We start from the raw sequence: 18,360 nt of genomic DNA, 5'->3' as shown, positions 1-18,360 counted from the left end.
CAATGTAAATATCTATCTCCAGGAGAATAAGTAATTTGTGACCTAGTCCTAAAACACCACATAACAACGAAAGCGAATGGATCAAAACTAATTTTATCACCATAAATATATCTCAAAATACATCACCATAAATATATCTCAAAATATATAACAAAATGTTAAGTAAAAAGTTGTAGGGTGCCTGGGTGGCTCAGTCGTTAAGCATCTGCCTTCGGCTCAGGTCATGATCCCAGGGTCCCGGGATCGAGCCCCTGCATGGGGCTCCCTGCTCCGCGGGAAGCCTGCTTCTCCCTCTCCCCCTCCCCCTGCTTGTGCTCCCTCTCTCGCTGTCTCTCTCTCTCTGTCAAATTAATAAATAAAACCTTCAAAAAAAAGTTGCAGAAAGATGAATGTGTTAAGTATGAATCGAATTATAAACAGCTTTTAGACATACGAAATAATACCTATTGTTTTTAGGAATACAAACTCCAGACAACTTACGGCTGGTGAGAGAAAGGGGTGTGAATAAGAAGGGATACTCAGGCTTCAAACGAATCTAATATTCGTTCTTAAGCTGTATGGTGAATATGCGGGTGTCCAACATCTGTTATCTGCCTTTTTCATGCCCCAAATATTCCATAACATTTTTTTAAATGAAGGAAAAGTTAGAAGACACTTTTAGGCAACTCAAGAGTTTTTTCAAGAACTTCAAATCATAGGCTGTTAATTTGCATTACAATGTTACAGCGAGCAAGGGAATAAAAAAGACAAGAACAGAAGTTTAAAATTATATAGAATTGTAAGTAAACTTCTGGCGGCAACTCCATTTGATTTGGGTGGGGGGAGGGACTGGGTACAATTCCCCGAAGTTTACTTTGGTATGTTAGGCACTCAGCTAATGATCATCGCATGAATAAAGAGTGAGTCCAGTATGTGGCTAAAGGAGCTAACGGTAATTTCTAGAGGAAGGAATCCTGTAACCTCCAGGACACTTTTTATTCTTTTTTTTTTTTTTTTTTTTTAAGATTTATTTATTTATTTTGAGAGAGTGAGAATGAGAGAGAGAGAGAGTACATGAGAGGGGGGAGGGTCAGAGGGAGAAGCAGGCTCCTCGCTGAGCAGGGAGCCCGATGCGGGACTCGATCCCGGGACTCCAGGATCATGACCTGAGCCGAAGGCAGACGCTTAACCGACTGAGCCACCCAGGCGCCCGACACTTTTTATTCTTAAGGCAAAAAAAATATCATCCTGAAAGAAAAAAGAGAAACAGAAATGTAGCCCAAGAGATACTGAAAAGAACAGTGCCAATCTAGGGACACAGCACTGCACACAGCTAACCAAAAGAAAGAAAGAAAGATTGAGGATGCTGCTGCTGATGGTAATACCAATGATGTGCCAGATGGTTTAAACCATGTTTCTTATATTGATTCATTTGCTCCTAATAACAAGCATGCAAGGTAAGTACTACTATTATCACCAGTTCTTATCTAAGGAACAGGAGGCGCCGTGAGGCAAAATAATGAGGTATTACTATCTTACTGTCGGCCCGATATTCTTGGCACAGCCAGAAGCTGAGCCCCAGCAATGTGGCTCCATAGTCCCAGCCCCGAACTGCTACCACAGATGTGTGTGCTCACAAGAAGGGAGAGCCTGGGCATCTGGACACACGGAATAGTCCTCAATATACCCAACTGTCCATCATGAAGGCACTCCAAGAGAGGTGACCAGACAACACAATGAGAACGAAATGACCACAAGAATGAAAGAAAAAGGGACAAAAGAAAAAAAGAGGCCGCAAAAGGTCCGAACTTGATCTGGATGAAGAATAAAAAGTGTCCTGGAGGTTACAGGATTCCTTCCTCTAGAAATTACCGTTAGCTCCTTTAGCCACATACTGGACTCACTCTTTATTCATGCGATGATCATTAGCTGAGTGCCTAACATACCAAAGTAAACTTCGGGGAATTGTACCCAGTCCCTCCCCCCACCCAAATCAAATGGAGTTGCCGCCAGAAGTTTACTTACAATTCTATTCTAGATTTTGGGACCCATATTTCTGAAGTACTGTTTAAAATGGTGGTTAGGTCTCCAAGCCAGCCCATAAAGCATGTTTAAATCTATCCTGTGAGGGGCGCCTGGGTGGCTCAGTCAGTTAAGCATCTGCCTTCGGCTCAGGTCATGGTCCCAGGGTCCTGGGATCGAGCCCCACATCGGGCTCCCTGCTCCGCGGGAAGCCTGCTTCTCCCTCTCCCCCTGTCCCTCCACCTGCTTGTGGCTCTCTCTCTCTGATAAGTAAATAAAACTTAAAAAAAAAATTTTTTTTAAGTCTATCCTGTGAAATTCTACGTGAACCTTGAGTTTTCTTTCAACAGAGTGTTCCTATACCCTTTTTATACAACTCAGAGACGTGTGGACCTAGCCTCCGGATGACCTGCCACATCCCGTTCCATCACGTCCCTGAGGAACAGGCCACTCCCTTTTTCCATCTGGGTCCACAACGAATTGTGGTAAATGTACTTTGAGAACCAATTCAGAATGTCGGGACCACACTCATGGCCCAAACACCTTCTGGGCAATAGGACATGAAGTACCGCCTGCCCTGGCATTAAAGCAAGGGTTCCAAATACTGCAGAGTCCAGAGATGGAGGTGATAAAGGGAGATGAGCCAGGGTACCGCTAATGCAAACACTCAGCTCATCAAGCCAGTCACTTCCAAACAGTCACCTGTAGGATGATTTGGCAAAACCTAATAAAGTGGGAGATGCACATCTCTGTGGCCCAGGAAACCCACTGTTAGGTAGCAGAGCTAAAGAAGCTGGATATTTCCCTACTAGAATTCCTAGTCTCTGGAACTGGAGAATAATGAGAAGCACCTCCACAAGGAAAATGAGAAAGTTACTGCCTTCCTGACTCTACCCATTCTAGTGAATGAACTGTTCGTAGGTGTTCCGAGGTAGGAAACTCCCCATTTCTGTAGAGGAAACAGACTCCCTGCTATTAAATTAGGAATAAACACAAATTTAAGATGACCGTTCTGAAACTAAGCTTTGAATAATCACTTAAATCTCGCAATAACTTTCAGAAGGCACCGATCCATTACGCTGAACACAGACGACAGCGGCAGGACACAGCCCCATCGAGCAATCATTTCAGGACATCTTGAAGAAGAGAAACTGAGTACCTCCCATTACAGCCCAGCTCCCAGTCACTCATCCCCAGTACCACTCCAATCTCTGAGAAGGGCTACATATGGCCTCTGTTTTGAGAGTATGAATTACAAAGGCAACAATTTACTCAGGGTCTCAGGAATTCCTAACTTCAGCAGACTTTACATGTTTCTGCGCCTGCAAAAATGTAAACTATAACGTAAGAAATAACTTTGTCTGGCTCCTCCAACAGAGTGGGCTGAACAATTACCTTTGACTGGCCAAGGAGCATTACCAGCTGCTGATACCCAGGTCTCCACTCCGTCAGACCAGGTGGCCATGGGTCATTCGCAATGTCTGGCTGTCTCTTCCTTTTCCTCCCACCGAAGGCAAACAGTGCTGCAGAGGCAAGTCACATAACCTCCCCAACGGGTTTACTCTCTGAACCTAACACCACCTCTCCCCTCTCAAACAGCACAACTTGTTTCTAACGAGCCCTGTACCCACAAGTATCTTATAAAATAGTCTTTCAGCCTTGAATCTGATTTACTACTATGTAAATATCACCTCCCCCCCCACCCCGCCCCACTACGATGCTTTTCATTGCTTCTGGATTTAAAGAGGAACCTAAAGGGCCAGCACAGAAAATAAGTTTATAAAACTGCTACTCAAAACAGGATAGCTCTTTTTTTTTTATAGCTTGACTGTATCAATTATCGTGGAAATACCTCCTTTCCGAGCAAGTCTCATGGTGCTAATTATTAAGAAAACTGGGATTACTGAAAGAATAAGATCCCACATTACCTTTCTTCATTTTCTAGAGTTTCCAGGTTGGAGATATAAAATTTTTTAAGTATGTTCTCGTTCACAGGTTGCCTCCTGAGCATCTGTTCAAGACTTATTTTTAGACTCGGACTAGGACGACTTTCACTTTTAAAATTCCACCTAAATCACAAATATTAAAAACCATACAAATTCACATTAATACGGAGATTTAAAATAAACTTCCACAAATTTATCCACCATATCTTCCTTCCACTGGTCAACTACTCTGTCCACGACTTCCTGTGTTTCATTAAAAACAAAATTTCAGGACATCTTTAAAAAGAGAAACCGAATATTCCCAATTACAAGTAAAATTTGGTAGGGAGCTGGTACTCAAATACATGAAGAACTGTTTACAAATCAGTAATAAAACACCAACCAAATTAAAAAGTGGACAAAGGGAGACTTTTGGTTTCAGCTCAGATAATTAAGGAGAATAAAAGTCACAGAGCAAACGGCCACTGGGAAATCCGAAAGAACAGGGGAAGAGAGGGATTCACGGCCAAGGGCAGCTTAGCAGAAGCTGCTGGAGCCAGAAGCTTGTACGAAAACGTCAATGGTAACTCTGATGAATTGATGGTGGCTGAATGTGGACTAGTTCGAGAGTTAAAAACTCCTGAGCCCCAGTCCTAGGGAAGGCCCGAGCGCTTTTCCTCCCACCAAATTCTCATGGTGAAGATGGGAGAAAAATCCCCTAGTGTTTCAAATAGAAGAATAGAGAAACAACCATTTTGAAATACACAGGCCAAGAGCTTTTTCCATAACAGAGGCCTGCCCTCTAAGAGAGGCTGCTTTAAATAGAGCCCTGTCTGACCTGGGCAAAAACTAGTGAGGTTAACTCCAGCCTCTGCTAGCCTTCCTGTCCCAACTAAGGGAAGAAAGGAAAAACAAGAGGCTAAGAAATGCTTCCGAAGGTCATCAGAGCCCAGGGACTCAGGCCCACTAAATAACGGACACTTAATCATCAAGATCACAGAACAACTCACCACCAACAGGGCTCCAGTGAAATAACCTTGGTCATGACTGAGAGCTGTGTGTCACAGACCCCGAGAGCATTCCTAAGGAAAGCCAGAGAAGGAGGCAGGGGAGGGGAAACACATGAAGGGTTCTCTGAAGCCTCTGACCCTGACAGCTACAGCAAACATTCAACACAGCCCAGCTCCTAGGCAGATTAACATAAAAACTCACACTGAAAGCCTAACTGGATCAGTTCCTGTTACCCAATACCTATGTCCAGCTTTCAACAACAACGAAAAGAAGTACAAGATCTGATAAGAGAGAAACACAATCTGAAGAGATAAAGCAACCATCAGAATCAGACTCGGTTAGGACACAGATTTATGGAACCAGGAAATAGGGAGAGTAAAATAAGTATGATTAATATGCTAATGGCTCTAATGGAAAAAGTGGACATGTGAGAACCAGTAGATCATGTAAGCAGGGAGATGGAAACTCAGAAAGAGAATGAAAGTGAAATGCTAGAAATCAAGAACACTGTAACAAGAATGAAGAATGCCTTTGATGTGCTCATCAGTGGACTGGACATGGCCAAGGAAAAAATCAGTAAGATTGAAAATATGCTCATGGAAATTCCCAAAACTGAAATGCAAAAGGGAACAAAATATCCAAGAACTGTGGAGCAGTAATACAAAGGTGTAACAAACACATAATGGAAACACCAGATGAACAAAGAGAGAAAGGAAAAGAACTATTCAAAGTAATAAGGGCTGAGATTTCTCCAGTATCAATGATAAAACCCCAGACCACAGACCCAGGAAGCTCAGAGAACACCAAACCGAATAAACGCCAAAAAGACCTACACCTTGCATTAATAGTCAAACAGCATAAACCAAAGATAAAGATACTGAAAAGAGCCAGAGGAGGGGAAAAAACATCTTACCTACAGAGAACAGGATAGGGAGACGCCTCATCAGAAATCATGCAGGCAAGAAGGCAGCGCTTGGGGGGCAACACGTGTTAAAAGAAAAACCCACCACCTTAGAATTCTGTATCTAGTGAAACTGTACTTCAAAAATGAAAAAGAAATAAAAACAGAACAAACATAAATTCAAGGAATTTGCTGCCCAGTAGACCTGTCTTGTAACAAGTATGAAAAGAAGATCCTCAGGGAGAAGGAAAATGATACAGGTCAGGCAGCCAAGAAGGAATAAAAACATAAAACAAAATTGGGGCGCCCGGGTCGCTCAGTAGATTAAGCATCCAACACTTGATTTCAGCTTAGGTCATGATCTGACCCGAGGGTCCTGGGACCCAGCCCTCTGCACTCAGCTGGGAGTCGGCCTGAAGAGTCTCTCTCCCTCTCCCTTGGCCCCTTGCCACCATGCTCTCACTCTCTTTCTCTCTAAAATAAATAAATAAATCTTTAAAAAAGTAAATGTAAAATTAAATCTCTTATCTTTCTTATTCTTGATCAGATAACCGTTCAAAATAATAAGAATAGCAACGTGTTGAGGTATTAAAGAATATGGGTAAATGAAATGAACTAAAGCAACGTTATAAAGGATGGGGACAAAAGGAATTGAGTATATTCTCTTATAATGTACCTGCACTACTTGTGAAAAGGCATAATGTTATTTGAAAGTGGACCTACATTAGTTATAAATGAATGTTGCAAACTCTAGGACAAGCACAGGAAAACCTTTGTAAAAAGGTGTATGGATGGGGCGCCTGGGTGGCTCAGTTGGCTCAGGTCATGATCTCAGAGTCCTGGGATCGAGCCCCATGTCAAGCTTCCTGCCCCTCCCTCTGCTCCTGCTCTCTCCCTCTCTCTCTCTCTCTCTAATAAATAAATAAATAAAATCCTTTTTTAAAAGTATATGCATATGCTAAGAAAGAATAAATGGAATAATATAAAATGTTCAACTAAAAGCAGAGAAGAAAGAGAAAGAAAAGGTAAAAATATAAAAAGAACAAGCAGAGAAAAAAGAAAAAGAAAGGATAAAAATATAAAAAGAACAAGTGTAAAAACAGAAATCAGTTGCAAACGTGGTGAATATTAACCCATCTGCACCACCAATTACTTTAAATGTGGATGGTCTAAATATGCCAATTAAAACAAGAGACTGTGAGAGTAGATAAAAAGAAGATCCAACTATATGTTGTCTACAAGAAATCCACTTTAAATATATAAACACACACAGGTAGATGAAAAGTAAAGGAAGGGAGAAAAACCACGCTTACATTTACCAAAAGAAAGCTAAAGAACCCCTATCAATTTCAGACAAAGCAGATGGTAGAACAAGGAAAATTATCAGGGATAAAAGAGGGTATTACATAATGAAAAAGGGGTCAATTCTCTGAGAACACAGAACAATCCTTAATGTGTACATATATACCTAACAAGAGAGTGTCAAACTACGTGAGGCAAAACTGATAAAACTATAAGGAGAAATGGATAAACACTATCATTCATGGAAACTTCAATACTCTTCTACACAGTAATTGACAGATCCACCAGGTAGAAAATCAGTGAGGACATAGTTGAACAAAACAGCACCAACCAACTGGATCTAACACTTCATCTAACAATAGCAGTATACACAGTCAGCCCAAACTCACACAGAACTAGACAGACCACATCCTGGGCCATAAAACACACCTTAACAATCAAAAAAATGGAAATCATACACTGTTAGCTTAGACCACATGGAGTTAAGTAACAGAAATACAGCAGGAAAATATGTATTTGGAAATTAAATAACAAATGAGTTAAAGATGAGGTATCAAGAGAAATTTTTAAATATTTTGAACTAAATGAAAACACAACTTATCAAAATTTGTGGGATGCTGCAAAGGAGCAGTTAGAGGAAAATTCCAGCGCTGAAGGCATATGTAAAATAAAAAGAGAGAGAGAGAGAAACAACTAAAATCTAAGCTTCCACCTTAGGAAACTAGAGCAAGAAGAGCCAGGAGAAGAAAATAAAGAATAAAATAGAAATCAGTGGAATTGAAACAGGAAAACAGGAGAGCGCCTGGGTGGCTCAGTCGATTAGGCATCCAACTCTTGGTTTCAGCTCAGGTCATGATCTCAGAGTTGTGGGATCGAGCACCACGTCAGGCTCCACACTCCGTGCAGTCTGCTTGAGATTCTCTCTTTTCCTCTCCATCTCCCCCTCCCCTGCTTGTACTCTCAGAAGGGAGGGAGGGAGGGAGGGAGGGAGGGAAAGAAGGGAGGGAGGGATGGAGGGAAAGAAGGGAGGGAGGGAGGGAGGGAAAAAAGGGAGGGAGGGAGGGAGGGAAAGAAGGGAAGGAAAGAAAGAAAGAGGAAACAACTGAGAAAAAAAACAACAAAACCAAAAGCTGGTTCTTTGAAAAGATTAATAAAATTGATAAACCTACAGCCAGGCTAGCCAAGAAAAAATGAGACACAAATTATTAATATCAGAAATGAAAGAGGACTCATCACTATGGATCCTATGGAAACTAAAAATAAAAGATAATGAACAATTCTATGCCCTCAAATTTGATAACTTACATGATATGCACCAATTCCTTGAAAGACACAAGTGACAAAAACTCTCATAAAAGGAGAAATGGGTGATCTAAATAGACCTACATCTAATAGAGAAATTAAATCAACAATTAGTAACCTTCCAAAACAGCAAGGACTGAGTCCCGATGGTTTCACTGGCAAATTTAAGGGAAAAAATTATACCAATCCTCAGACTCTTCCAGAAAAAAATAAAACAGAGGGTGCACTTCCTAACTCATTCTATGAGGCCGGCCTTACCCTACTATCAAAACCAGATGAAGACATTACAAGAAAGGAAAATTACAGACTAGTATCTCTTATGAACAGAGATGCAAAAATTTTCAACAAAATACCATCAAATCCAACAGCATATAATATGAATTATATACGAAAACCAATGGTATTTTTTCCCCAAGAATGCAAAGGCTGGTTCAATATTCAGAAGTATTAATGTAATCCATCAATCCAACAGGATAAAAATATTTATATATATGTGATCATATCAACAGATGCAAAAAAAAAAAAAAAAACCATTAAAAAATCCAACACCCATTCATGATAAAAATTCTCAGCAAACAGGGAACAGAGGGGACTTCCTCAATTTGATAAAGAACATGTATAAAATACCTAGAGCTAACACCATTCTTAATGGTGAAAAACTAGATTCTTTCCCCCTAAGATACATAACAAGGCAAGGGTGTTCCCTCTTACCACTAATATTCAGTACTTAACTAGAAGTGCCGGCTAATGCTCTAAGACAGGAAAAGGAAATAAAAGGTATACGGATTGGAAAGGAAGAAGTAAAGCTGCCTTTGTTCACGGACAACATGATTATCTATGTAGAAAATCCCAAAGAATCAACTAGAAAAACTCTGGGAACTACTAAGTGATTATAGCAAGGATTCAGGATACAAACTTAATGTACAAAAATCAATTACTTTTCTATGTACCTGTGGTCTATGAGAGAGAGATATATGCAAAACCACCACCAAAGGCCAAAGATGCTGTAAGACTGAAGAAAAAGGCTGACAACTCCAGGTTGACAAGAAATGGTTTATTAAGGGGACTTATGGACAGAAGCCTGTCTTGGGAAGCTGAAAGACAAATAGATCTCCACGACCCCACCTCCAGTAAGACCTGCTTTTACGGCCCAAGAAGCTGGGGACTAAGTGCTGGGGGACCACACAGGAGGAAATGTTTGAAAATCATAATCGTATCTCCAGAGCAGATGAAGGACATTCAAGGGTGTACTTTTTTTTTTTTTTTAAGATTTTATTTATTTATTTGACAGAGGGTGAGAGACAGCGAGAGAGGGAACACAAGCAGGGGGAGTGGGAGAGGGAGAAGCAGGCTTCCAGCCAAGCAGGGAGCCCGATGCGGGGCTCGATCCCAGGACCCCAGGATCATGACCTGAGCTGAAGGCAGACGCTTAATGACTGAGCCACCCAGGCGCTCCTTAAGGGTGTACTTAAGGGTGTGACTAGGCGAAAAGAAAGAATGGGGGAGGGAGCTGTCCCCCAGAAGGTGTCAGGTCACAGAGGGCTGTCATCATGGTGGGTCTGTCCAAGACAGCACTGTTCATACTGCCACCAGTGAACAACTGGAATTTGAACTTAAAAACAAAGTACCATTTGCATTAGTGCCAAAGACAAAACTTAGGTACAAATCTAACAAGATGTGTATAGAATCTAAATAAGTACAAAACTCTGACAAAAGAAATCAAAGATGATCTCAATAGAGAAAAATCCATGTTTACAGACAAAAATACACAATATTGTTAAGATGTCAGTTCTTCTCAACTTGATTTATATATTCAACACAATCCCAATCAAAATCCTAGCAGGTTACCATGTATATATGACAAACGGATTCTCAAGCTCACATGAATAAGCAAAAAACCCAGACTAGCTGACACAATACTGAGAAAAACAAAGTCAATGGACTGACACCAGCAAACTTCAAGACTTCCTATGAAGCTACAGTAATGAAGACACAGAAGTATTGGTGAAAGAATAGATAAATGGATCAACAGAACACAACAGAGCCCAGAATAAAACCCACACAATTACAATCAACTGGTCTTTCACAGAGGAGCAAAGACAGCTCAGTGAAGAAAGGCCAGTTTGGGGCGCCTGGGTGGCTCAGTCGTTAAGCGTCCGCCTTTGGCTCAGGTCATGATCCCAGGGTCCTGGGATCAAGCCCCTCATCGGGCTCCCTGCTCGGCAGGGAGCCTGCTTCTCCCTCTCCCACTCCCCCTGCTTGTGTTCCCTCTCTCGCGGTCTCTCTCTCTCTGTCAAATAAATAAATAAATAAAATCTTGAAAGAAAGAAAGAAAAGAAAGAAAAGAAAGAAAGGAAGGAAGGAAGGAAGAAAGAAAGAAAAAGAAAGAAAGAAAGGCCAATCTTTTCAAACACTGATGCTGGAACAACTGGATATTCACATGCAAAAATCTGAATCTAGACACAGAAATTATCCCTTTTCACAAAAATTAACTCAAAGTAGACCACAGAACTAAATATAAATACAAAACTGTACAACTCCTAGAAGATAAAGAGAAAATCTAGGTGACCTTGAGCATGGCAATGAGTTTTTCGATGCAACTCCAAAAGCCCAATGTATAAAAGAGAAACTGTTAAGTTGGACATTATTAAAATTAGAAACTTCTGCTCTGTGAAAGAAACTGTTAAGAGAATGAAGAGACTAGCCACAGACTGGAATAAAATATTTGCAGAACACATATCTGATAAAAGACTCATATCCAAAAAAGACAAAAAACTGTTAAAATTCAACAATAAGGGAAAAATGCAACTCAGTTAAAAAAAAAACAGGCAAAAAAATCTGAAAAGACACTTCTGTAAATCTAAGGCTTTTCTAAAAAGTAGGCTATTATTTCAAAGGAATCCAATGTGCAAAAAATGGGCAAAGAAGCCAAACAGACATTTCTGCAAAGATGACAAATAGCCAATAAGCACACAAAAAGATGTTTAACTTAATCATCAGGGAAATGCAAATCACAGCAACAAGGAGGTAGCAGGTCACACCTTCTAGAAAGGGGAAAATAAAAAACTCAGATAAAAACACGTGTTGGCAGGACACCTCGGTGGCTCAGTTGGTTAAGCAGCCGACTCTTGATTTTGACTCCGGTCATGATCTCAGGGTCGTGAGATAGAGCCCCAAGTCAGGTTCTGCGCTCTCGAGGAGTCTGCTTGAGATTCCCCCTCTCCCTCTCCCCACCATCACCCAACCCCTGCTTGCGTGCACTGTCTCTCTCAAATAAATAAATAAATAAATTCTTTTAAAAAAAAGAAGTGTTGGCAAGTTTCAATATGTTAACAAACACCACGCCTGCTGGTGAGGGCAGGCTGCACATCCCCCTCCCTTTCTCAAAACCAAAATCACCTTCCCTCTCCCCCCATTTTGTCACCATCATCTTTGACCTGGAAATCTCATGTCCCATCCCATCTCCATAGCAACTACAACTTCTAGAAAAAAAAAAAAAAGTCTGATATCTTCATTCCCCTGCTTTAAACTTTTCACGATGCAGTAGCTCCTACCGTGTTCGAATAAAGTCAAAGCCATTCAAGAATAGGTCTTGGCCTGGAGCCCCTGGGTGGCATAGTCGGTTAAGTGCTCGACTCTTGATTTCGGCTCAGGTCCTGACCTCAGGGTTGCGAGACTGGGCCCTACGTAGGGCTCCACGCTCAGCGGGGAGTCTGTTAAAGTTTCTCTCCCACCATGATGGACTCTGAAAAACAAACTGAGGGTTCTAGAGGGGAGGGGGGTGGGGGGATGGGTTAGCCTGGTGATGGGTATTAAAGAGGGCACGTTCTGCATGGAGCACTGGGTGTTATGCACAAACAATGAATCATGGAACACTACATCACAAACTAATGATGTAATGTATGGTGATTAACATAACAATAAAAATTTTAAAAAATAAATAAATAAATATGAAAAAAAAAGTTTCTCTCCCCCTCTTCCTCTGCCCCTCCCCGCACCTGCTCATGCTCTCACAGGCTCTCTCTCCCTTGCTTGCTCTAAAATAAATCAATCTTAAAAAAAAAAAAAAAAAAAGGACCAGGTCTCAGCTTACCTTCTTTTGCCACACTTTGCACCTGCTCCCCACACCCTTCCTTACTTCATGTACCAGCCAAGAGAACCTGTCAGGTTCCACCCTAAAGGCACAATGCCCACTCTCGCCTCCAGGTGCTTGTGTAGGTTATTCCTTCTGCCTAGCTCCCCACCCCCCACAAATTCTCATCTGAGCAGTATCTATTCGATATTCAGATTTCAGCTTAAAATACCAAATCCCCTATGAGCCCCTGAGGTCAGTGCTGAGTCAGGCATCTTGTGCTCTTACACAAAGCTCTACACATGACCTCGCCTAGAATATTGCAACTGCCCATCCCCTCATCTATAACCCCTCTGGGAGACTGCAGACTGCAAGCTAGGGGCTGCTCAACTAGAAACCGTGGTCCTGGGGGCCTACACAGTGTCTGGCATATAGTAAGAACTCAACAAAGACAACATGATTAAAACAATCACTAAAACTTAAAATTAGGTAAGGGGAGCCTGGGTGGCTCAGTCGGTCAAGCATCCAACTCTTAGCTCAGGTCTTGATCTCAGGGTACCAGGTTTAAGCCCCATACTGGGCTCCATGCTGGGTCCAGAACCTACTTTAAAAAAAAAAAAATTTTTAATTGTGTAACTAAATGGGATAAGGGTCTGCCTGAGCATTACCATGACTCCTTTAGGATTGAAATCACAGAAATACAGTAATTAAATGACTTCAAGGGAACTTTCTTGAACATAATCAACTTGTGTTTTGTTGAAATACTTCAGAATCCCCAAAACAAGGATAAGATTCAGGCCACTACCTTTTTTTCTGCTGCCCGTACACATACATGCAACTATTCAAAACGGTAAAGAAAATATATGCAACTATTGAAAAGGTACTAAAATCTTGATATTCGGGCGCCTGGGTGGCTCCGTTGGTTGAGTGACTGCCTTCGGCTCAGGTCATGATCCTGGAGTCCCGGGATCGAGTCCCGCATCGGGCTCCCTGCTCAGCGGGGAGTCTGCTTCTCCCTCTGACCCTCTTCCCTCTCGTGCTATCTCTCACTCTCTCTCAAATAAATAAATAAAATCTTGATATTCTTCTCCTAGTAATCTAATGCAATTGTGATATAGGAACAAAAATTTCTTGAGGAAACAGAAGTACCAACCTTATTTAAAATAAGTAAGAATGTCTTTATGCCGTATCTTCTTCTCAAACCAGATGACAAAAATACATACAACACAAGTAAATAAAAAAATTTAAAGTCAAGAAATCTCAACAGAAAAAAAGCACCAGAGTAGAAGATAAATTTAGAAATGAGGCTGAGACACAAACTATATGCTTCAGAGTTCTTTTTTTTTTTTAAGATTTTATTTATTTATTTGAGAGAGCGAGAATGAGAGAGAGAGAGCACATGAGAGGGGGGAGGGTCAGAGGGAGAAGCAGACTCCCTGCTGAGCAGGGAGCCCGATGTGGGACTCGATCCCGGGACTCCAGGATCATGACCCGAGCCGAAGGCAGTCGCCCAACCAACTGAGCTACCCAGGCGCCCTATGCTTCAGAGTTCTGCATCTTTGCAAATGAGGGGTCCAAAATGTGGCTCTCTGCTTATTGGTGATCACATCGACTGCGTCACGTGAATACCAGTAGATGACATTTCTCACATAGTCTATCTGTACCATCTTTCTTTGGATAGTTCTAAAATCTCAAGCTCATGGTTTTTTTTTTGGGGGGGGGCAGGGTTTAGACTTTTTTATTTATTCATTTGACAGAGACAGCACAAGCAGGGGGGAGGGGCAGAGGGAGAGTGAGAAGCAAACCCCTTGCTAAGCAGGGAGCCTGATGCAGGGCTCGATCCCAGGACCTTGGGATCACGACCTGAGCAGAAGGCAGATGCTTAACTGACTGAGCCACCCAGGTGCCCCGCATGCTCATAGTTTTAATTATTCAACTCTTCAATTTAGATGTTTTTCTTTTAAAAAAATATCCACAGCAAACACTCTCTAGGATCATATTTCCTTTCCAGTGACAAGCTCATAACTGCCGTCTTCCTGCCAGGGTGCGGGTCATGATCCTAATGTGGCAATGCCATACCTGTCACAGAAGGTAGTGCCAAACTGCTTCTTCTTAAGTATATTTTACATCAGACCAGAAAGTTACATGCATTTAAAACTGTGATGGGGCACCTGGGTGGCTCAGTTGGTTGAGCATCTGACTCTTGGTTTCGGCTCAGGTCATGATCTCAGGGTCCTGAGATCGAGCCCTGCTTCAGGCTCCACAGTCAGCAGGGAGTCTGCTTGAGATTCTTTCTCTCCCTCTGCCCATCCCCCTGCTTGTGCTTGCTCTCTCTCTTAAATAAATCTTTAAAAAAAAAAAAAAAGATTTGACAACCACTTTTTTTTTTTTTTTTACATAAAATAAGGTCACTACTGCGAAAATTTTGTGCTAGGATAAAATCAAGTTTTGCCTTCACCCATCTTTCAATCACACACCAACAGCTTCAACTGTAGGCAAAAGAGCCTAACATCAAAGCACATTTTGATTCACTCTAGAACACATCTTTTCCAATTCCTTCTGCTCTACCAAGATTTATGTACAAAAGCTGGAGGCTGCTAGCCTCCAAACTTCAATAGAGGCACTTGGAATACAGTGAAGCGGACTGTTCAGCTGCTTAAAGTGGATCCCATGAGCCTGCCTCCTGGAGGCATTTGCGGCTTTACATACTTGAAAATGAATAGAACGGGTCAAAGGACGCACTTGAGGTCTGCATTAGATAGAAGCTGGGGGTTGCGGGGAGGGGCGGGGGGGGGGGGGAGAATGAGTAAGAAACAGAGAATGGACTAGAGAGACATAGTAAACCTTACTTTAAAGGTCTGACAGCAATTAACTGAAAGATACTTGCACCAGTACATGTGCTACCATGCTATTTAAATAGTGGCGACATCAATTTATTTATTCACCGTTTTTCTAAAACCACATACCCGGAACTGTATGCTTCCTAACCACTCACTATTCACATTTATTTTGAAAAACCACCTGTACTTAAAACTCAAGAGCTAGTGTAACTAAGACTTTTTTTTAAAACATTAGGGTTCTTTTAATAGCAATAACCACCATCTCTGTCATTACTTTGCAGCCCTTCACAAGCTATGATAACTAATATTTTCAATGCTTAACGCCTGCTTTTATTTGCCTAACCTATGTAGCTATCAAAGAACTGAGATAGTCACTATTTTATTTGAAACTCACAAACCACCCTGTCAACAAATAATATAATTTCCATTTTATAGGAAGGAAACACAGTAGCCACATCACAAATAGAAACACACATGTGTGCACTGTTTTAGGCGTGTTTATTTAATGATTAAGGGGGTGACGATGTCATTTGAAATACATTTCATTCCTTCTAGATCAAATCCATCGGAACAAATCCAGAGCCATCCAACTTCCATACATTCAACACAAGAATGTGTTCATGATTGCCTCAGTAAATCCTGAACTTCATAATCTCAAGCCATTTCTTTTTTTTTTTTTTTTTAGATTTTATTCATTTATTCATCAGAGAGAGAGAAGGAAGAGAGCACGCATAAGCAGGGGAAGTGGCAGGCAGAGGGAGAAGCAGGCTTCCCGCCGAGCAGGGAGCCCAACGCAGGACTCAATCCAGGACCTTGGGATCACGACCTGAGCCAAAGGCAGACGCTTAACGGACTGAGCCACACAGGTGTCCCTCTCAAGACATTTCTAACACATCCCAGCAGAGCAACTAAACAACCAAAAATTTTTCAGAACACAAAGATACCTTGGCAATTATATAAAAACTAAAGGACTCTAGTCTTTATGGGTATTGCTAGGAAAATTACACATCTCAACATTTTCATTTCTTGAGAGTTGCCACTGCTCGAAGCATGCAAATTTCAGCAAATTTGACAAGGAAAAAAAAAGTCATAAAAACTCCTCTATCCTGTGAAGCAACAGCACCCCAGAAGTGGTTCATTTTCAAATACCATCCATCAGTAATAGCCTTCTCTCACAACAGACAACCGTAACAAATTTAGCTGACTTCAGTATTGGTCCAAATAGAGCTAACGCACCAGAGGTGTCCATCTCCTACAGGCTCAAGTAAGGCTCACCATTTTTTTCAGCTTGAGTTAAATGAAAGAAAATGCAATTCATATTTCCAGAAGCAAAAGTGGCATATTTTCCAGTAAGCTTCTTGTTCTCATTTTACTATTTTAAGAGTTCTGATCACTCCCAGCATTGCTGTGTGGCAAGATCTCATTTCTGGTGGCTGATCATTTCCATGGCACGATGCTTTACCAAAACCGTCTCCAGAAGCTGTTTTGATTCATATTTAGCTTCAGTGTATTTATACACAAAATACCATTTCAATGGCGTCGTGCCAAAAAAGAAATAGCTTGCTCGGATTTCAGTTGACTTTGTTAAAGGAAATTATTTTAAATTAATGTGGCTATTGAACTGCTGCCATTCTTAACCTCAGAAAATATATTCCTTCTAATTTTTGCTGTGAACGTTTATTTATTTAAGTTAAATTCCAGCTCGTGAATGTTGACCATAAGGAGTCTAAACCTTCCTGCTACTATTTCATATTCTTCTTCTAAACAAGGGCAGGCACATACTGGCCACATTAGTATGCAGAGCCAGATCGCCACCATTAAGTGAAATCATCTATGTATTTTTGGTAGAATCTTTAACAACTTCCACGCCTGTCATAGAAATGGAACAAGGCTGTTTTGTTTTCAGACAGCAACAATTTGATCTCTGGTTTACTAGATGGCGCTCAAAATATTTTTCCATATGTTCTACCGCAAAGAGAATCTGACATCAGCGTGGTTTACCTTTACCAGTGAATGCAGGCTTTTTTCACCAAACATATCCCAAAGGAAGGTCAGGTCTTCCTGGCTATCCACATGTGGCTGCAGCTGGGCTGGCAAAGCAGTCAACAGCTCATACAGACCTATAAAATGAAAATAAAACACAAAGCGTAATCTTAGAGTGATCTCATTAATTTCACGTAAGGTGTGTGTAAATGACAGCTGCAACATGCCGTTTATATTGGATCTGTATTCTAGGCCATCAAGCAAAACCCTCTCCCAAGAAGCCAACGAAACTTTTTGATTTTTAAATCCCAACCAAGTATGTATTAACAGGCTAGTTTTTACCTTTCGGTTGTCAACATTCTACAGGCATCCAAGTTTACATAACCTGAGACAGAAAATGTGTACAAGCTTTCAGAGAAAGAAGAAAACGCATACATTCCTTTCCTTAATCGTTATTACATTTCCCTCGATGTTTGCCAAAGAGTGAAATGAGTCATGAATAGGAAAAACGTCCTTAGAAGAGCAAAAAACTGATAGAATGGTCCATTAAAAAAGGTTTTGTGGTTTCCAAATAGTTCCTAATAATATATAGCTTCAAAAACATTTGCATTATCTAACATCCAAAATCAAGTTCTAAAAAGTAAGACGGATTCAGCCATCCTTGGTGTTGCTTCACTGTAGTCGCCTGGTTTTAAAACAACAACAAGCTACACAGAACTGAGTTTCAACTGGACTCTGCTCTGGGCGTATGTGATACCCTCTGAAAGAGTTAAGGTAAAAGATGCGGGTTACTTGGAGCCCTCCTCACTAGAAGCTTCCCTGGGGTAGACAGTAGCGCCATGTTCCACAGTAGCTGACTGCAGAAACCATCCATCTCCTTCAGGAGCCATCAGACTCTGGTCCAAGAAAGGTTGCGACAGCGCCTGCCCAGGACTCTTCAGGGAGGTGACCTGGCAGGAGTCAGTATCAACTCTTAGCACATGTTTCACTTTCCAGGGGGATTACATGAGGTAAAAAGGACAA

At 41.3% G+C, this 18,360-nt stretch overlaps 1 protein-coding gene across 5 annotated transcripts in view; it reads right to left on the bottom strand.

The window, feature by feature from the left end:
* MPP7 (membrane palmitoylated protein 7) overlaps nt 1–18,360 on the bottom strand; it is a 289,462-nt gene that overhangs the window by 161,583 nt on the left and 109,519 nt on the right. For 4 of the 5 annotated variants that reach the window (XM_027593227.2, XM_027593229.2, XM_027593231.2 and 1 more), the window contains exon 3: nt 17,356–17,474. In XM_027593227.2, coding sequence (XP_027449028.2) covers nt 17,356–17,474 — 119 coding nt within the window. The remainder of the gene's footprint in view (nt 1–17,355; nt 17,475–18,360) is intronic. The other variant, XM_027593230.2, reaches the window with a different exon arrangement.

This window comes from Zalophus californianus, chromosome 9 (assembly GCF_009762305.2).
Source record: "Zalophus californianus isolate mZalCal1 chromosome 9, mZalCal1.pri.v2, whole genome shotgun sequence".
NCBI lineage: Eukaryota > Metazoa > Chordata > Mammalia > Carnivora > Otariidae > Zalophus > Zalophus californianus.
Note: the sequence above shows the minus strand (reverse complement) of the source record. Positions and strands in the feature narration are given on the sequence as shown.